Source organism: Pyrgilauda ruficollis, unplaced genomic scaffold, assembly GCF_017590135.1.
Source record: "Pyrgilauda ruficollis isolate IOZ18807 unplaced genomic scaffold, ASM1759013v1 scaffold24, whole genome shotgun sequence".
In the NCBI taxonomy this organism is placed as follows: domain Eukaryota; kingdom Metazoa; phylum Chordata; class Aves; order Passeriformes; family Passeridae; genus Pyrgilauda; species Pyrgilauda ruficollis.
In genome coordinates, this window is record NW_024523648.1 from 14120213 (window position 1) to 14138158 (window position 17946).

Genomic DNA, 17946 nt, shown 5'->3' on the forward strand with positions numbered 1-17946 from the left:
ATAGCTCAGTTCATCCTACAGACTCTCTGTTTGTAGGACCATGAGATTACCTGTCTTGATATACACATGCAGATATGGTTCAGTTTGCAGACTTTTCATCTCCCTACAGGACAAAGAAAGGCAATATAATAAATAAATAAATAAACCTTCAAACTTAGCAAAGAAAATAAGATGCTTGGACAAACCTAGTGCTCTGGAGGAGCTGACATTTGATTTTCCCTACTAACACATCAGTGATTCTCTGTGCTACAAAAGAACTATGTGGCTCAGCTTCTTTGCTCTCGGGGTTGTTGGTAGCCTGAAATCCCCATGCCACATACTCAGGAAGGAATCCTTTCATCAAGAGGCTTTGCACTTTGCACCATGAGTATTGTAGGTGCCTGATACTGCCCTTCATTATAGCCTTGGATGGGACTGACCATAGAGGCAGCAATGTGCTGGCAACTGAATTTAGCTCCAGTCTGATGAGATAAGGCAAACTCACAGATTTTGGCACTTCCATTCAGGAGGGCTGATAACAAGAGCTAACACCAAAAATGTGGTAGAGCAAAAGGAATATAAGGAAGAGAAAATAATTTGAACCAACTGGAGGAGTTCATCTCCAAGACAGAACCAGGGCAAATGAGGGTTGAAATTATGTGCACAAGGATAGAGGGGACAGATTTTGTTTGTGCTCAAAGCTGGTTAGGGAAGGCAATAAGCTCTGCCCTTTCCTTCCAGAAAGTGAAAGGATAACTTGTTCTGCATTTAAAAACAAAAACAAAACAAAACAAAACAAAAAAAACCAAAAAAAAAAAAAAAAAAAAAAAAAAAAAAATTTTTTTTTTTTAATAAAAAAAAAAAAAAAAAAAAAAAAAAAAAAAAAAAAAAAAAAAAAAAAAAAAAAAAAAAAAAGAAAGAAAAAAGGAAAGGAAAAAACCCCAACAAAAAGAGGAGAAGGGAATTGCCACAGTGGTCTGTTCTTACTCCACCTGTGCAAATACTTTTGTATCCATTGGCAACAAATCTGGAAGGTCCATCTGCTTCTAGCCAACACATCAACACCCACTGATCCCACTTCACATGCACTTACTCTGTGTCCCCTCATTTTACCAGGTCATAGAAAGGGAGGAGGAGGGAGAAATCCAGTGGATTTGCTCTAATCCTTGAATGCAGCTTTGGATCTGCTTTGTATGGTCCCAGAGCCACCCCCTTGTCTATATAAACAATATCCCATGGTGAAGAGGAGGTTCTCTACAGCTCTTGGAGAAGAAAAAGGAGAGAAGAAAGTGTAGTGATAAACGGTATTTTGCTTAGGGAAATATAATTTAATAGTGGCAGAGTTTGCATTTTATGCCAAAAAAACCCACCAGTTTTCTCGACTTTTTTTATGAGAACTTGCTGAAGTTGAGAGGCAGAGTGTAATTTTACAGACTCTGACACATTTAGCTGACTAGCAGAGCAAAAAAGCTTAGGAAATACCTTTTATATTCAAAGGTACGAAATAATGCATCTTTTGGTTAGTATCAACCTGGTTTCTACATGCCTAGGATATAAATGTAAATCTCTGCCAAGCATAAGGAGTTTTTAAGAGTGTTAATCACCTAGCCCTTTTTATGATGTGTGAAGTGATTTGAAATCTTTGGGGAACATTAATACTTTGTGGAGAGAGTTCCAGGATAGAAGACTGCAGTTTGCAGCACTGCTAAGTCATATAAATCACTTCAGCTGTGGTGGAATGTGATGATTTGAAGACATTGGGCTTGGAAATGGAAAAAAGACGTGGTCTTGAAAGATTCAAACCACTTTGAATAATTGAGTCCAATCTTACAACTCTGATTGAGACATTTTCAATAAACATCAAAATACAAGCTGCAAAATCAAATATTTCCTACTGGAAAACTTCCAATAAAACTTACCCTTTCTAGCTCAGCATATGTTTAGAAATACTGGGTTTGATCATACAGCAGTTTGCACTTGATGTAATCACCTGCTGTTGTGCAAACTGAGCTCAAACACCTTTTCTGATCTAGTAATATTGTACATAATTTTGCCATCTGTGGGAAATGCAAAGCCACAGTGGAGGAGTGCTTTGTTCTGCAAGGGGAAAGAAGCTGCAGAGACAATATTCTTGCTTCCACAAAACTGCCCTGCTGTAATAAGCAGAAAAAAAATGGAAAATAAGAAGGACACTTACAAAGTTGTGTAAGTTACATAAAATGGAAGTGGAAAAAAGTGGGAGCACATTCCTATATGCAACATCACCCAGAGTGTAGGAAAACTAATTTTTACCATCTCATCCTCTGACCTTGCTCATAGGCAGTCTTGAGGACTAGAGGGAAAGCACATCTTACATCCAGTTTACGCGTTATTTATAAAAGTCTTGCACTCTCTGAGATCTTGTACTGTGCTAATATGAAATGCTAAGAAAGGAAATCTCTAAAAAATGATTTAGAACAAACAGTTGATTGGTGATGCTCAGTAAGATGTCATTAGTAACATGGGGTCAGACAGGGTGTGTTTGAAGATTACACTTGCTTCTAAAAGCCATTGTGTATCCACAGAAAAGAAGGAATAAAACACATTTATAAGTTTACCAAATTATAAGCACACCAAAATCATTATTTGGGAGAAGTTTCCCTACCTTTTGCCATGACTTAGTTTAGCAATAAGAGTGACATGAGAGAGCAAACTGAACTTGTACATGCAGGTTGTGAATTACATTTTTAGCTTGATTAGTTTTTGCTATTGCAAAAGATATCTGACCTTTTCTGGAGGAGCTCAGTTGCCACCTCTGCCTCGTGGCAGGCCTTTGCAAGTCTGGAGCGAGGAGTGGTGACGTGGGCGCTGCCTTGCTTCCCATGGAGCTCCATTCCAGCTTGGATGACAAGCATTTTTCAGGTTGCTGCAGTCCTTTGGCCATCTGTATTTGCCCCATCAGTATCCTGCCAAAATACTGGAGCACAAGCCTTTGTGAAGGGGTGGAAGAGAGTGTGCTACCAACAGCTCATACACAGATCCAGAGTGAGACCCTGCTTTCCAACTTCCTCGTGAAGGATTTGTATGTAGAAATGCTTATCAACGTGGAGATAATGCTTATCAATGAGTATAAAGATTCATCATACAGCACTTACATTATATGCTTTAGAATGATGTTAAACACTCTCGAATTATAAAAGACATCTCCCATAGAGCCTTAATTTGAATCCTAGTGTATGTACAATGGAAGATAACCCATTTGGGAATTAATGAGGCTCCTTGCTTCACTTGTTCCACCGTGTAGGAAATGAAATTTCTGTGAAAAATAAAGGCAGGAGACTAAAGGAGAGAGCATGTCTTTTAGAATAAAGCAAGTGAATATTACAAAATGAAACCCTGCCACTGCTGCATACTTCCTCCCTGACAGTAACCACAGCTCCCTCAGTCTGGTCCATGGGTGGTGAATTGATCGCTTAGATATGACAGGGTGGAGAAGAAGTGTCTGGGTCTGTATAAAATAGGCCAACATTAGAGTACCTAGCAGCTCTGGAAATCAGAAAAGACCAAAATTTTTCAAGAGGAAGGCCCAGAAACAGCACATGACAACAAGCAGCATTAGGTACGTTTTAATATCCTAACTCTATGTGATACAATGCAGTTCTTACATTGTAGAAAATGTTTATTTGGCAAATTCCCATTGGGACAAATTTTAGTGTCCACTCCAACACATGAAACACTCAAGCTCTCATGAAGACCAGTTACTCTACTTGAAAACAGCATCAGAATATACTCCCCCAATTTTTCTTCCCATTTTCACTGGTACATTAAATGACTCCATTTCAGAAGTGAGACAAGGAGGAGTGTTAGAAGGAATCAACAAAAATTCATCTATGCAGTGATCCTGACCAGGAGGACACTGTACATCAAGGAATCAATCACCCTCCACAGCAAACCTGAGCAGTCCCAGGCCTGTGCTGTGCCATGTTGCACATCCAGCATGGCCTTCAGCCTCAGCTGTGCTGCACAGATTGACCCCTCAACCATGGGACAAACTTGGCCACCCCATTATTTAGAGAGGAACCTGTGGGCAGCTTGCCCTTGGTACCAGGTACCAGCAATTACACCGTCCCATTTGGCCTTGGCCTCATCTGAAAGTGCTGTGAGAAGCTCTCATGAAATCATCCTTCAGGAAAAGAGTTGCGTTTTTTATACGGAAATTATTTACTAGCTCAAAGGACCATAAAGGAAGAACCTTTCCTTAGAAGGTTCTGCTCTGAGAAAATATATATGGGGCCTGTCTAATGCTATGGGGACTTAAGAATTACTTACTATGTTTCTCTCTTTATTCTCTTATTCAAATGGCTATTTTATGAATCTACTTGTTGTCAGCCATTCTTTCTGAAATCCAGAAAGAGCCCTGCGCTGTATTTCTCTCCATCTCTCTCTCACACCTTACCACCAACCCAGTGCAAAACAGTGTCTTACCTTAAAATTCTTTTTTCTCTAATAGTGGAAAAAAGTCTGACAAGGAAAATATTTGGAAAGCAACTAAATGAAAGTCTAGATGATACTGTCATTTGCACCATTACATCTGTAAAACAGATGTCTCCAGTCAGGAGAGGTTTTGTGGTGTGTAATTGGACAAATTCAAAGGAACAATACTTACTCTGGAGATTTTCCACCAAAATGCCCTGGTGCCACCAGAAAAGCCATAGGGATAGGACCTGTGATCAGATGCCTTAATGAGAACATCTTCTGGGATTTATGGCCTAAGAATTCAAAAGGTTGCTTTGTCTACCCATTATGCAAAGCTGGAGATATTTTGCAGTATAACAGGTACAGTTATGTTGCTTGGGCATACCCTAGAGATACAAACTAAAACAGAAGAGAATAGGTACCTGTAAAATGGACTGATGGTGTTATAGAGGCACAAACTCACACTTTACCCTCCCCAACAAGGGCAGAGATAGTCACTCTATTGGATAGTCACCCCAAAACCTGTCACCCTGAGCACACCTCAGGGTTGGGAGGTGGAAGTACCATGCTCACCCCTTAGGCTTTGGACCTCCAGGTGAGGAGGAGCTACATGGCTGTATCCATGGTAGAGACAACAGTGTCCCTGGAGAGAGCCTGTTCTCATAACCATGGGCAAGACTGGGCAGAGCACCCACTAGAACCTCAGACTTTCTCAGAAGTTTCGCCCGGGCTTCTCCCCGAGGCTTGCTGCCTTCCAGCAGCCAGGTGACCAGATCACCCAGCAGCCTTCACAGCTGAGCCTCCCCAGTGAACCTTTGAACCTGAAACACAGCTCATGCCAGGTAGAATTTTTAAATGCTAATGGTAATGGGTTAAGCTGATAATATAAACCATTCTCACGAGACAGATGTGTCTAGAGTGTGATTTTATGTCCAAGCTGTGACCTTGGTACCATCTGGTTTAGTGGTATGGTAGCCCCAACCACTGTGGTTGTGAAGCCACAGGATCATGATGTGATCACACACTACCTGTGCTGGGGAAGGGAATGTGCTTAGATAGGAGTGCAGTAATAAAACTCGTGATTTTCACACTGATTACTTCTTTTCTTCTATAGCCACAGCCTAATACATGGTTTGATCTCATGTGAACTGCCCCACTGACTTCTAGATGTCTGCAAAAATATTCTATAAGATACAGAAGCATTCTTAGAAATTTGATGCAAAGAAAATGTATTTCTTTTGTGGCCTCACCTTAGCCATACAATACCCTCAAGATTTCAGATTTAATGAAAACATTACTCTTGTACTGCAGACAGCAGCTTGGAAATATGACCAGAAAAGTAAGGAAGGCAAAGAAAAAGCACCTCATGCATTCTTTAAAACAGAACTTTCCAAAATCTAATTTTTGCATCAGCCTCTTGATATTATTGCAGCCTGACTCATAAAATGCTGAGTGTGTGTGGGAGAGGCAGAGGGGGAGAGAAGGGATGGCGCTGCCATTTAAAAATAATTATAAATTGATAAAATGCCAACTGTCTGAATTTTACCCTAAAGACATCATTAACTGGCCAAGATTATTGCCATTGTCTGTAACTAACAATGCAAAGATGATTAGTTTGGTTTCTTAAATTTAAAGGAGACTGTCATGAGACTTGACAGCTACACATTCAACTTGCAAGGAACAGCTCAAGTCAGGAGTTTTCTAGACAGTTTTAGTGATGTTTCTTTTTTTGTTCAAAACATAGCAATTTAAAATATGTGCTTGCATGATCACGAGTAGTCTGGATTGCCATAAAGCAAAAATTTGCAGTATCATTTAGTTTGCTGTGTTTATCCCGTTTACTCCCTCTTGCTTCTGCTGACACAAACTGGTTTTGTTTTCTTTTCTGCAGAAGGGTTTCACCCCTGGCTGTCACCCACCACAACATCCTGCTGGCACTCGGGCTGCAGACCGCAGAGAGGAAGGTTTGACTTCAACATCCAAATGCAAACCCTGCTGTCTTTGGCTGCTTTCAAAATGTAGGGGAAGCACGTTGTGTACAGGCCCAAACTTAGAAAAGGCAGTGGGACTGTGGTATTGCCATGTTTTAACCCTTCATTCTCTGGGCCACATACTGTTATACTTTTAAGACAAGATTGTTCAGTAATCTCAAAAAAGCTTTCAAGATCCATGCTAGGGTGCACATCTGTTGATGATGGAGAGAGACGGGGAGACTGACTCAGTGATCAGAACCCGATTTTATTTATTATTTTATTTATTATTATTTTATTTATTTATTATTGTGGGATACAAATGCTCATATACTATTTTAGGGAGACTAGTAACGTGTACTACAATGATTAGGTTGAAATCACATGCACAAAGTTATGCATATAACAACATCTCTTGCTTGCAGAGTTTAATGGGATTTTCTTTTTTTGGTAAACCCATTTGATTTAATCTTCTTGCAATCTAGGTCTAATTTTCAAAGTTCCATTTGCTTTTGCCAAGGCATCCTATTATCAAATCTCTTATGTTAACCAGGTCCAAAGTCCATCATCTGTCTTGTGTCCCCCAGCATTCCAACATACATCTACGAATGGGGTCCCAAGCATGATTGGGAGCTCTTTTTCTCACTACGCAAGGTGTCTGAGAGAGAACCAAGCAATGTGTGCTACAAGCGTATGGGTGCTTTCCAACTTGAAACATTCTGTGACTTTACAAACTGTCAAAAGTGTTCATAGAGAAGAAAACAACTCTGACAAGTCCCACTACAGCAGCTCCCTGCTATGGGGCCAGCTGGCTGGATGTGCTCGAGTGGAACTCAATGCAAATGTAAGCACACAGAGAGGCCTTGTTTTCCAGACACAAAGACACAGGTTAGGGAATCCCACTCTTGGCACTGAGCAAACCGTTCCACCTCAGTGTTGCTTGACACAGAAGCAGACCAGCTTCCCAAGGAGCCTGAGGCACAGCTTTTCACACAGCAATTTCTCTCTGCCTGCTGGCGTTTTTTGGCACACCATGTGCCATGCAGGGGGCTGGCAGCAACCTGCACCCACCTGCTGCTGATGCCTCCACCCCCTTCAGGTCAGAACCAATACGTCAGGGTAATGAAAGATGTCTGAGTGGGTGCTTAAGGAGAAAATTACAGACATTTTTGTATAAAGCTAAGGACTATTCAGTGTCCCTGCTTCCCAACACACATCCTTGATTGACTTTAGGCATGTGTGTGTCTTGATTCCCTGTGGTCACATGTCTGACACAGGCACATTGGTGTTCAGTGGAGACAAGGTGGCAATGCCTCTGGGTATGGGAAGGTTTGCATGATTTTAGGTTCCCAGCAAAGTTTTCCAGTGAAACCTTTGGTGCCTGTGGACTTGGAGCTACCAGAGTACCTTACAGATGTCACATACTTGGATTTAAATATTCCTATGCCACTGAAGTTACCTGCAACACAGTTATTTCCATGTGTGTATCTTGACGTCTGTGTGAACTGCTTCATGGTGCTGAAGTCCTGATGAATAGTGGTGTCTTGAACAACTTAACTTTCTTTTTTTCCCCTAAGAAAACTGAAAGCAGATTTCCAAGAAAATCACATGTGCTCCAAAATAGGATTTTATAAAGGAAGCTTTTTAGAACATCAGCTGCAGAGGGACCAAGGACTCCTGACTAGTAAAGACCTGGCAGTAATATGTCTTTTATTACCAAAACTTTGCAAAATACCTAATTCTGGAAGATACAGACTATCAATTTTACTAACATGATCTTCTGTGTCATTTAGCAGACTTAGAAAAGACCAGGAAATGCAGATCACTATATTCCTATTCAAACATAATTGCCATTTTACTGTTTGTTTCCCCACTGGGAAAAAATAGTCAGGTTTTGAGTACATACTGTACCAATAAGTATGCATAGTATGCATATACAATTGCATGGTGCATACCATTATCCTCTCTGGAGAAGAGCTTTAAGCATGGCAAGGTGGCAGCAAAAACCCTTAGCGTCACAGCTTTCAGTGGTTGTGCAAGAAGAGGCTCCAAAAAGGAACAAGGTCATGGATACAATGCTGCTATATTTGTGAAAATGCTGTACTAGAAAATGCTCAGGTCTGACTCTAAGCATTTCTCTGAAAGGAGTTTTGATCTGGATCTGATCTGACAAGATTCAAGAGAGCATTTGTAGGTCGAACGACTCCCTCTCTAGGTTATCAGGCTGATATTTGAGTCACTCAGGTGCTCTGGCAGAGATAAGCATAATCTGCAATGACATCTAGGCTACACCAGAAGATAATGCTGCTTCTGGTGTATTATTCAAAATGTGTGCCATCAGACTGGCTTTGGCTGGTTAAATACACACTGCAGTGCATTTGTGGCTAAAGCTGTACTCAGAGTGGCAGAACGAAACTGAACTGCCACCCTCAGGAAAACTTTATTAGAATAATTTCACATTAGGCAGTTTATGTAACTAGATGTTAAAAACACTGCTTTCCAGAAACACTGTCAAACTCTTATCCTCAAATAACCCATTCAACTTATTTTTAAACCAGAGGTACCTGGAAATAGTGACCATACAGAATCCTGGAAATCATTGCACTGGAGCAACTCTTCAGCTTGCTCTTGACTTTCTTTGAGAATGCCATTTCAGATCAAAATGCTGAAGATATCTTGCACTGAAAATCAAATCATTAGGAGCTCTAAACCGGTACGGGTTTTGCTGCTGAGAGAAAAGGCAGATCACATGAATTTTGCAAAATTACTGACTTTTCCAGTTTCCAAAAGGTACACGTTGTGCTTTTTATAAGTCCTTGAAAGCATGATTCCTATCATGTTATCAGACAAAGGATTTTCATGTAATGTGGAACATAACTTCTGCTGGAGACCATGGAACAAACATTTAGGACTCTTTTACATACTAGATGGAGATGATACAAAGATATCATTAAGGGTTAGTGTTTTGGTATGGAGCCATAAGGTCAGTCCTGTGACAATTATGTGGTGTTATCTTAGCAAAGGCTCTGCAACTGTTTAAAATGCTTAATATTTTGTGCTGCCAGACTAGAGGAGGATCTCAGCCTATTTATAAAACTAATTTAAAATAAAAACACTAAGTATCAGTGGCAATATAATAAGTTTTCAGTATGTAAGATCTTCCTGCTTCTCTTCCTCTTGTTCTTTCCTTCAAGTGTTTTTTTGTGGCAAAGCTTTACACAGGAATGAATGGTGAAAGTGACATTGCTCTCATCAAGTGAAATCCCTTGGAGCAGAAAGAATACCTCCAGCAGAGCTTTGGAAGGAACATGAGAAACAAGCAAAAAACAACATGCATTTTCAAAATTCATTCCAACAAGAGAGGCACGTAAAATGTAGCGTTGCATATATTTCAATTCTTGCTTTGCTCATGCTCCTAGCAAAAAAAAAAAAAAAAAAAAAAAAGCTCACAAGAGAAATAGCTGCAAAGTTTAAGATGTCACCACCTCCCACAAGAGGTTATGCAGACCTGCACCTCAGCACCTTCACAGCTTAGTTAAAACTCCTTTGGAAAAGCACATTTATCTCCAGTCACTGGATTTTGTACAGAAACAGCTGAGATGAGTGAGTGTGAGTGCACACACTCCACTCCATCATCTACTCTAACAATCCCAGCTGAAGACATGCACAAGTGACATCTTAAATTGTATCAGCTTTGCCTGGAGCTCATCCAACCTCTCTTCAAGTTTCCACCATGCTCTGAGATCTTATGGAGACTGAATTAGCCAAGCTACGCTTCCACTGATTTCCCAGCATCATCGCAGGCAGGTGACAGCTACTGATATATATTAGCTCCTATGCTGCTGTCAGAAATCTCTGATTCTTTCTACTTCCCCACCATCAGAAGTACTTTCTGTTTTGGAATGACTGGTGCTCGTGGCTGCCCTGCAAACTTCCTTCACAGCCATAGCTGGCACGATCACAAACCCATCACAGAGGAGTGCTGATTGTACTACTGCTTATAGAAATAGGTAATTCCTCCCCCCAGCTTTCTATTATTGCATCAAATGCTCCAGGAACTACGTCTCATGTCCAGGCCATTTGCTGTGGAAATTATTTCCTTAATAGATGTGTTGTCCCATGCATGGGAAGAAATGTTAGTATTTGATTTTCTCTGGGGAAAAAAATAAATTAGAAAGTCAACAGTGCTTGTATATAACCTGAAGTGAAAACCCTACACAATTTTGAGGCCAGTAAATACTGGATTAAACTTTGCACTGGAGGCAAATTCTTAGACATACATCCTTGTTCCTGTTGTTCCTCTCCTGCTCTCAGAATCAGAGAGAAAATGAAACTCAATTGCCCCAGGCAGTACACAAGCCACATTCTCCTCTGATTGTTACAGATTTATTTTAATTCCAAGTTTCTCTGTCTCTTTCTACATGGTGTTCCCAGAAGCCCTGAGCATTTTTATTAGTATTGCTACGATAAACCTAAAGTAAGAGAGACATGAAGGTCTCTTCATAGCCCTGTCTAGGCTCCAACTCAGCACTGAGCCTTACGTTCGCTGGTTTGGTTTTTACTAGATTTTCAAGGCTGAGCCCTACAGTGCTTAAAGAGCTGTCATGAGCTTGCACAGAGAGCTACTTCCTGGCTGGGATAGGTTGGTACTCCCTGTACCAAAACTGGCATCTCAGATAATCACAAAGCACTTGGTATCTGCCAGCATACTCAGGCTATTCTGTGAATCCGGACAATCCAGACTCTTGCAGCAAAATAGAAGCAGAAGAAAAAACTGCTGTAGTTATCTGGCAACTCACAGCTGTCTAGTCTCACCCCTCTGGCAGAAGGTATGGGTCTCTGTCCCCCTTCTTTCTACCTGCAGAGCACAGGGGTGCAGGCACTTGCCAGCTCAGGCCTGGAAGCAGAAGAGCAGCACCAGAGCGGCAGAGCCCTGGAGCCAGTAAGCTGTGCTGAGCTCCTGCTCTGCTCCTCCACTCCAGCTGGCTTGGACCCAGACAGCTCAAGTTTCTTTGTGTATCACTTCCCTGCTCTCCAGATTCTGGGGCCAGCACAAGCAGAGGCAGCCCAGATCTGTTTGCACACAGGATCCAAGTTGTTTTCCTGTTGCAAAAAGCAGAGCAAAACAAGACAAAAGGGGTAGCAGCTGGAACTACACAGCTTTGTAGAGATTCCATAACAATGCAAGCATTTGCTGGATCTGTAAATGAGGAGACACTTTTCAAACTTTTTGCACTTGTAAAAGGCTGCTAAGGGAAATTCACCTATCCTGCAACTTTAAGAGCTGCAGCTGTGGAGGGTAATCACAGAGCAGTAAGCAGTTTGCTTACCCACAGCTGCTTTCTTCATGCATCAACTCTTTCTCCCTACTGGAGGGTACACTTCTACCTGATAAAAAAAATTGGCAGTAAGCTAGAAAACAATCAAAAGGGCTTTTTTCTTCCCCTCCCCTGCCATCTTTTGCCTGGAGAGATTTAGAGAAAGTAGGACTGCTATGAGGAAAAGAATCACAGCCTGAAGCTGCTGTACTAACTTCCGGTTAACACCGCATGAAAGCATTCAGGGAGCTCCTCACCCACTTCCTTCACAAGTCTAGAGGACAAGAAAACAAAAGCATATGACCCTGCCACAGATGAATGAGGTACATTTAACATTCACGGCTTTTTGTGCACAATCTGGCCAATCCTAAGGGCAGTCATTCTTCTACTGAATCACACTGCAAAATTATTTCTATCTCATTGTCGTGCTTTCTGAACAGTTACCTAAATATGCCCCTTGCAGGAATTCAGTTTGCTTTCATTTCAGATTGCAAATAAAAAGAGAAACTAAAGCAGTAAGAATAACATAAATTTAAGTATGTGCTTTTATTTTATACTTTCATGGCACATTTTCATTTGTAAACATTGAATTACCAGTCCTCTTCTTCATATGTTGAAAATAACCACCAGACATTTGAGAGAATTACCTGAGATTAAAAAAAAAAAAAAAAAAAAAAGAGAGAGAAGAGAGAAAAAGGTTTGGCATCTTTAACATTACTCACATACAGTACCATTTTAGGAAGACTTACAAAAGGGAAAGTTTTCCAAAATAGGACAGTTTTCTTTTGACTATAAAGATATAGAAAATACATCAAAATGCCTTGGAATGATCAGCCTTATTAAGAGCATGTGGCAAATCAAACAATTGTTTGATTGATCAACCTGTTTCAAGCAATTCCATTAACACATAGCTGAAGCACTGCATCAGTCCTGCAGCAGCATGATATCCACGTTGTCATGAACACCTTGTAAAAGCAGCTCTCCTTGGTAAGTGACGATCTTGCGCCGCTTTGCCGCCTTAAGCGTTCCCACCAGGGCTTCAAAGAGGTTGGCACACTTCTCATCAGCAAACAGCACGCCAAATTTCACGCTCACTTGTCCGTCAGCATCTAAATAAAAGACATAATATAGATTTCCTTCAAGTTAGGAGATTACTGGGAAGATAAGGTGACACAGAGAACATTGAGAGCAAACCCCACTGTGTTTCCCAGTTTATTTGGGATCATATTCTGAATGCTGATGATAAACACTAGGCAGAACTCCTGCCTAATCTAACTTTGCCTTTCCTTTCAGAGACTTGTATCAAGGACCATATATCTGCTCTGTTTACTTTTATTGATGACTTTCTGAAACCTATGACAAGCACAGGCTATTGAACCTCTTCACAGTGTTTGGAGGAAATTAGTTTTAAATAACTAAAATCCTAGAATATCTCAAATTGAGGGAGACCCATAAGGATCAAGTCCAACACCCTGCTCCTCCAACCTAAATCAAAATCATACATTAAAATATTTTTTTCACATTTTTTTCATTCATTAATCTTTGAGGGTCACATTGAAAAGGCTGCAATGTGAATTTTCACACAAAGCAAAAATTAAAAAATATTTGTTAATGTTATCCCTAAAAAGCAAATGCAGGCATACAAAATGCAAGATGTACATAAGCATTTAGGCTTTGAAAAACAAGTGGAACTGAACAAATGGCACCAGAACTGACATATAGGAACAGGTAGCATATCCACGAACTGCATAAATATTTGTAAAGAAATAGGAGTTTCAGCAATGAAAAACAATCTTAAGAGAAAATGGTACCTTCTAAGCAAATTTAAGGAAGTTTGGAACTACACATAAAACTCCTGGATTAGTTTTAGGCATACAGACCAATCTCTTCCAAATAATAAGATCATGAACAGAATGGAAATGCATGAATTCTGAAGAAGTTACCAAGAAAGGAGTTGGAAGGAGAAGGTGCAACTTTCTTCTGTGGTGACTGTAGCAAGTATTGAAAGCCTAAAGAAAAGGCGAATCCTGCAGCTGATTGAGGATTCAGGGAGCAGGATTTCAGGCCTACATCCTTTCTGCTGCAGAGGTTTAAATGTTTAACTTGATAACAGAACTATTTTAAAGGACGGAACACAGGCAGTACCATACAGTCCAACATGAAGTGCATATGCAGGTTTTCAGGTTACTTGCTTATTTGAATTTGCCAAGTTCTTAGTTTGATGTAACATGACTACAAGTGTATGACATGCATGCATGGTGACATGTATGTACACACACACATCTGTAATGTGATCACATCCATACAGAGATACTACAGTACTTACTTTTGGTTCCCAGCCGTCGAATCTCCTCAACTAAGAGGCTAATTTCATGTTCCACATTCATTGTGGTCTAAAAGGAAAAAAAAATTTTACAAAGTTATTAGGAATCTTGTAAATCCTTTGCACCTTTCTGGCATGTTCTCAGTTTTTTAGGCATGTCAGAACACCTCATAAATCCCAGTAGCCTGGAGATGCATGACTACAGGATAATCTAGGATTTTAGTCTTGAACAGATAAAGAGCCTCTGCACCTCTGCATTTGAAGGGAAGAGAAAAGAAGTTACAATCTTGTTACATTCTATACACAAATATAAGGAGCCAATCTCAAAAAATGACAGATGTGGAAAGGTCAGAGAAGAGGAGGGTCATTTGTTTTAAGGAATGAGCTTAAGCTGCCACAGAATCAGAGCAACTCACTAACATCACATCTTCAGGGGCTTTGCAACTTTCCATCAATGGCTTCAATCAAAATGGAACATCTGCCTTTAAATTTCTCTCTGGGATATGTGGTAGATTTGGTTTCTTAAACCACACCACAGCTTTCTACATATGCTGGGAAGATACTGCAGACACGTATTGCTGGTTACAGACACACATGGTGCCTGAAAGGACAGCAGCTCCTGCATACCTGCTATGAAAGCAGAACTGATCCAAACTATGCAAGCGACCTAAGGCAGTCAACATTTTTGCCATTCAAAATTATCCTGAGAATCTACTAAGCTGCCGAACCTATCCGGGGCACCTCACTGCCGTGAAACGCAGCAATCTGCACCAATGTGTACCAGAGCCTTGCAACAGTTCAGCCATACGTGGCACAGCATATGGCAGCACTACAGCCACACACAACACCACCGCTGCAAAGCGCCCGAGGTTAACAACTGCAGACGCCTGAATGGTGTTTTATGGCCTATCCTGCGCAAAGCAGCACCAACACAATGAAAGCTTTAGATGTTGAACTCCTTAAGCAAAAACTGGCATTGAGGTAAGCATGAGAAACTGGGCATCACAGACAAAGCAAAGCATCAAATGCAGCTTCCACGGGTGCCAACAATGCAGCTGGAACAAAAGCCGCTGAGAGCTTCTGGAGCTGAGCACTAGCTAAAAAGGGCTCAGTGAGCACAGAGACCCACTCTGTTGTTCAAGAAACCAGGATTTCTGCGCTGGTATGAAAGTGGAGTTTAAAAATAGACATCTGAATGCATCACAAACTCTTCCTAAGAGAAAAGCTTCCCCTCCTTACTTTTTTTATTGAGTTAAAATAGGCAAGAGTGACATCGTTCCACTTCCTGATCCCTTACGATTTACCCAAGAGGCAAAAAAACGTTTGCAGCAGAGTCTGATTTTTACATCCAAAATTCACATGCCAAAAAATGCTTCTTTTTAACATGCAAAACTGAGCAAGATTAATTATTAGCATGGGTTTCGGGCAAAGCCCCAAGCGAACCACAGGTTCATCCTTAGTGCACGGCACCAGCAGCACTGCAGCAGGTATCAGCCGACCGACAGGTGACATTGAAACTGGACGTGCCGCCGTGGGACCACCGCTGCAAAGGGCAGGGCAGCAAGGCTGCACAGCTGCAAATGCCTAAGGGGAACTCCCAAAACTTCCGGATGCTGTTGGACTCCGCACTAAACAGATGAAGTCAGCAAGGAAAATATGACCCATCTCTTAGGGAGCTTACATTCCCATTATTTGTTAGACTGCCAGTTGTGATATTGGTCACCACAATGGCATAATTATCTTCTCTTTAAAGATGTTCTTCTCACTTTAAAGGCTCTTTTTTACTTTCAGCTCTTTAAATTCACGTTGATTTCTAATTATTTTCACACATGTACATCATCAAGATAAACAGCATTATTTAGAATTTTAAAAGTTAAATTCTACGTTATTAGGCAAGACTTTTGAGATCAGAGAAGCGTGGCTGAGCAAGGAGTGGGGATGCTCGGTATTTCAAAACTTAAAACACTTTATACTGCAGATGCTCAACACAGCAACTATCAAAAGTGCACGCCAGCTATTAGACTCTCATACTCCTGACGCCAATACGCTGCTGCAAGGCAGTATATTGCTGGTGTGGAAATTAAACACTTCTCCTTATTTGGCAGAAGCGCGCCGAACCGCTGCGAGGACACGGACACCCACCCACAGACACAGACACACGAGCATCTGTCACCCCCCGCGCCGCCCGTCCCCTGGCAGGCACCGATGGCCTCTGGGCCGGCCCGCGCTGGGAAGCAGAGCGCGGCTCGCTTGCCACAGCCCGCCGGGATCCGGCTCCCGCCGCCGCCGGCGCAGGGAGCACCGGGAAGCGGGCCCCGCCCGGGCGAGCGGCAGCCGCACCCGCTGCCCGGGCAGCGCCTCTGCCCCCGGCGCGGAGGGAGGGAAGGCGGCTCCCTGGTCGGAGGGAGGGAGGGAGGGAGGGAGGGACGGACGGACGGACGGACGGACGGACGGAGGGACGGACGGCTGGCTATCTGTCCCCGACCCGCTGCCGCCCGCAGGCACTCACCCGCTGCCGCTGCTGGGGCCGCTCGGAGCCGGCGGAGCCGCGGGGCAGCGCCGGGCGGGGCCGGGGCCGGCGAGGGGCGGGCGGAGGTGGCTCTGCCCCCGCCAGGGCCGCGCCGCCTCCCGCGCTGCGCTCTCGCCGCCCCGGGGCGGCGCTCCCGGCCATCTTGGCTCTGCCCGGGCCGGGTGCTGTGGGAGCGGTGTGCTGCTGCCCTGCCCTGCCGGGACCCGTCTCCCCGTGCCGGGGTTAAGTTCTTCCCGCGGCACGGGCGTTGGTGAGTTTGCTAGGTAAAACGCCTTCCAAGGCCAGCCCTTCAGCAGGTCCCCCTCTTCCTGTGGGTCAGCTTTCTGTAACTTACCGTGTTGCTTCAGTCACTCTCCGTCACCGTCCCATGCGCTCTATGCCCCATCTCCGCTGGCTTCCCCGGGTTGACATCATGCCGCATTCCTTAGGCCCCCCACATTTATTTTCTCCTAGAAAACCAGTTCTCCTTCCAAGAAAGTGAACGGGCTAAGTTAACACCATTTACCGTCGATAAAGTTGTGTTGCAGTGTATCTGTGTTTCCCTTCAGCACCCATATCCTCGCACCCTACGCCGCAGAAAGAATGCAACTTAATTTTTTCTGTCTTGTACCATGGCGTTCACTACTACTCTTGTCTTTCTTCCTCTTCACCTCACAGCGTTTGGAGGGAGGGACGGACGGACGGACGGACGGACGGACGGAGGGACGGACGGCTGGCTATCTGTCCCCGACCCGCTGCCGCCCGCAGGCACTCACCCGCTGCCGCTGCTGGGGCCGCTCGGAGCCGGCGGAGCCGCGGGGCAGCGCCGGGCGGGGCCGGGGCCGGCGAGGGGCGGGCGGAGGTGGCTCTGCCCCCGCCAGGGCCGCGCCGCCTCCCGCGCTGCGCTCTCGCCGCCCCGGGGCGGCGCTCCCGGCCATCTTGGCTCTGCCCGGGCCGGGTGCTGTGGGAGCGGTGTGCTGCTGCCCTGCCCTGCCGGGACCCGTCTCCCCGTGCCGGGGTTAAGTTCTTCCCGCGGCACGGGCGTTGGTGAGTTTGCTAGGTAAAACGCCTTCCAAGGCCAGCCCTTCAGCAGGTCCCCCTCTTCCTGTGGGTCAGCTTTCTGTAACTTACCGTGTTGCTTCAGTCACTCTCCGTCACCGTCCCATGCGCTCTATGCCCCATCTCCGCTGGCTTCCCCGGGTTGACATCATGCCACATTCCTTAGGCCCCCCACATTTATTTTCTCCTAGAAAACCAGTTCTCCTTCCAAGAAAGTGAACGGGCTAAGTTAACACCATTTACCGTCGATAAAGTTGTGTTGCAGCGTATCTGTGTTTCCCTTCAGCACCCATATCCTCGCACCCTACGCCGCAGAAAGAATGCAACTTAATT

At 43.5% G+C, this 17946-nt stretch overlaps 1 protein-coding gene across 3 annotated transcripts; it reads right to left on the reverse strand.

Annotated features, from left to right (window-relative positions):
- Positions 1-12247: 12247 nt before the first annotated feature.
- Positions 12248-17354, reverse strand: ABRACL (ABRA C-terminal like). 3 transcript variants are annotated; one of them, XM_041469916.1, is made up of 4 exons: positions 16555-16612; positions 14049-14115; positions 12688-12831; positions 12248-12369 (listed from the first exon to the last, which is right to left on the reverse strand). In XM_041469916.1, the coding sequence occupies exons 2-4, from the start codon at positions 14107-14109 to the stop codon at positions 12329-12331; spliced, it is 246 nt and encodes an 81-aa protein (XP_041325850.1). In that variant the 5' UTR covers positions 14110-14115; positions 16555-16612; the 3' UTR covers positions 12248-12328. The 3 variants fall into 3 exon arrangements, with proteins under 3 accessions (XP_041325850.1, XP_041325849.1, XP_041325848.1); XM_041469915.1 differs by lacking the exons at positions 12248-12369; positions 16555-16612 and adding an exon at positions 17331-17354 and having other exon boundaries at positions 12378-12831; XM_041469914.1 differs by lacking the exon at positions 12248-12369 and having other exon boundaries at positions 12378-12831.
- Between the last annotated feature and the right edge of the window lie 592 nt (positions 17355-17946).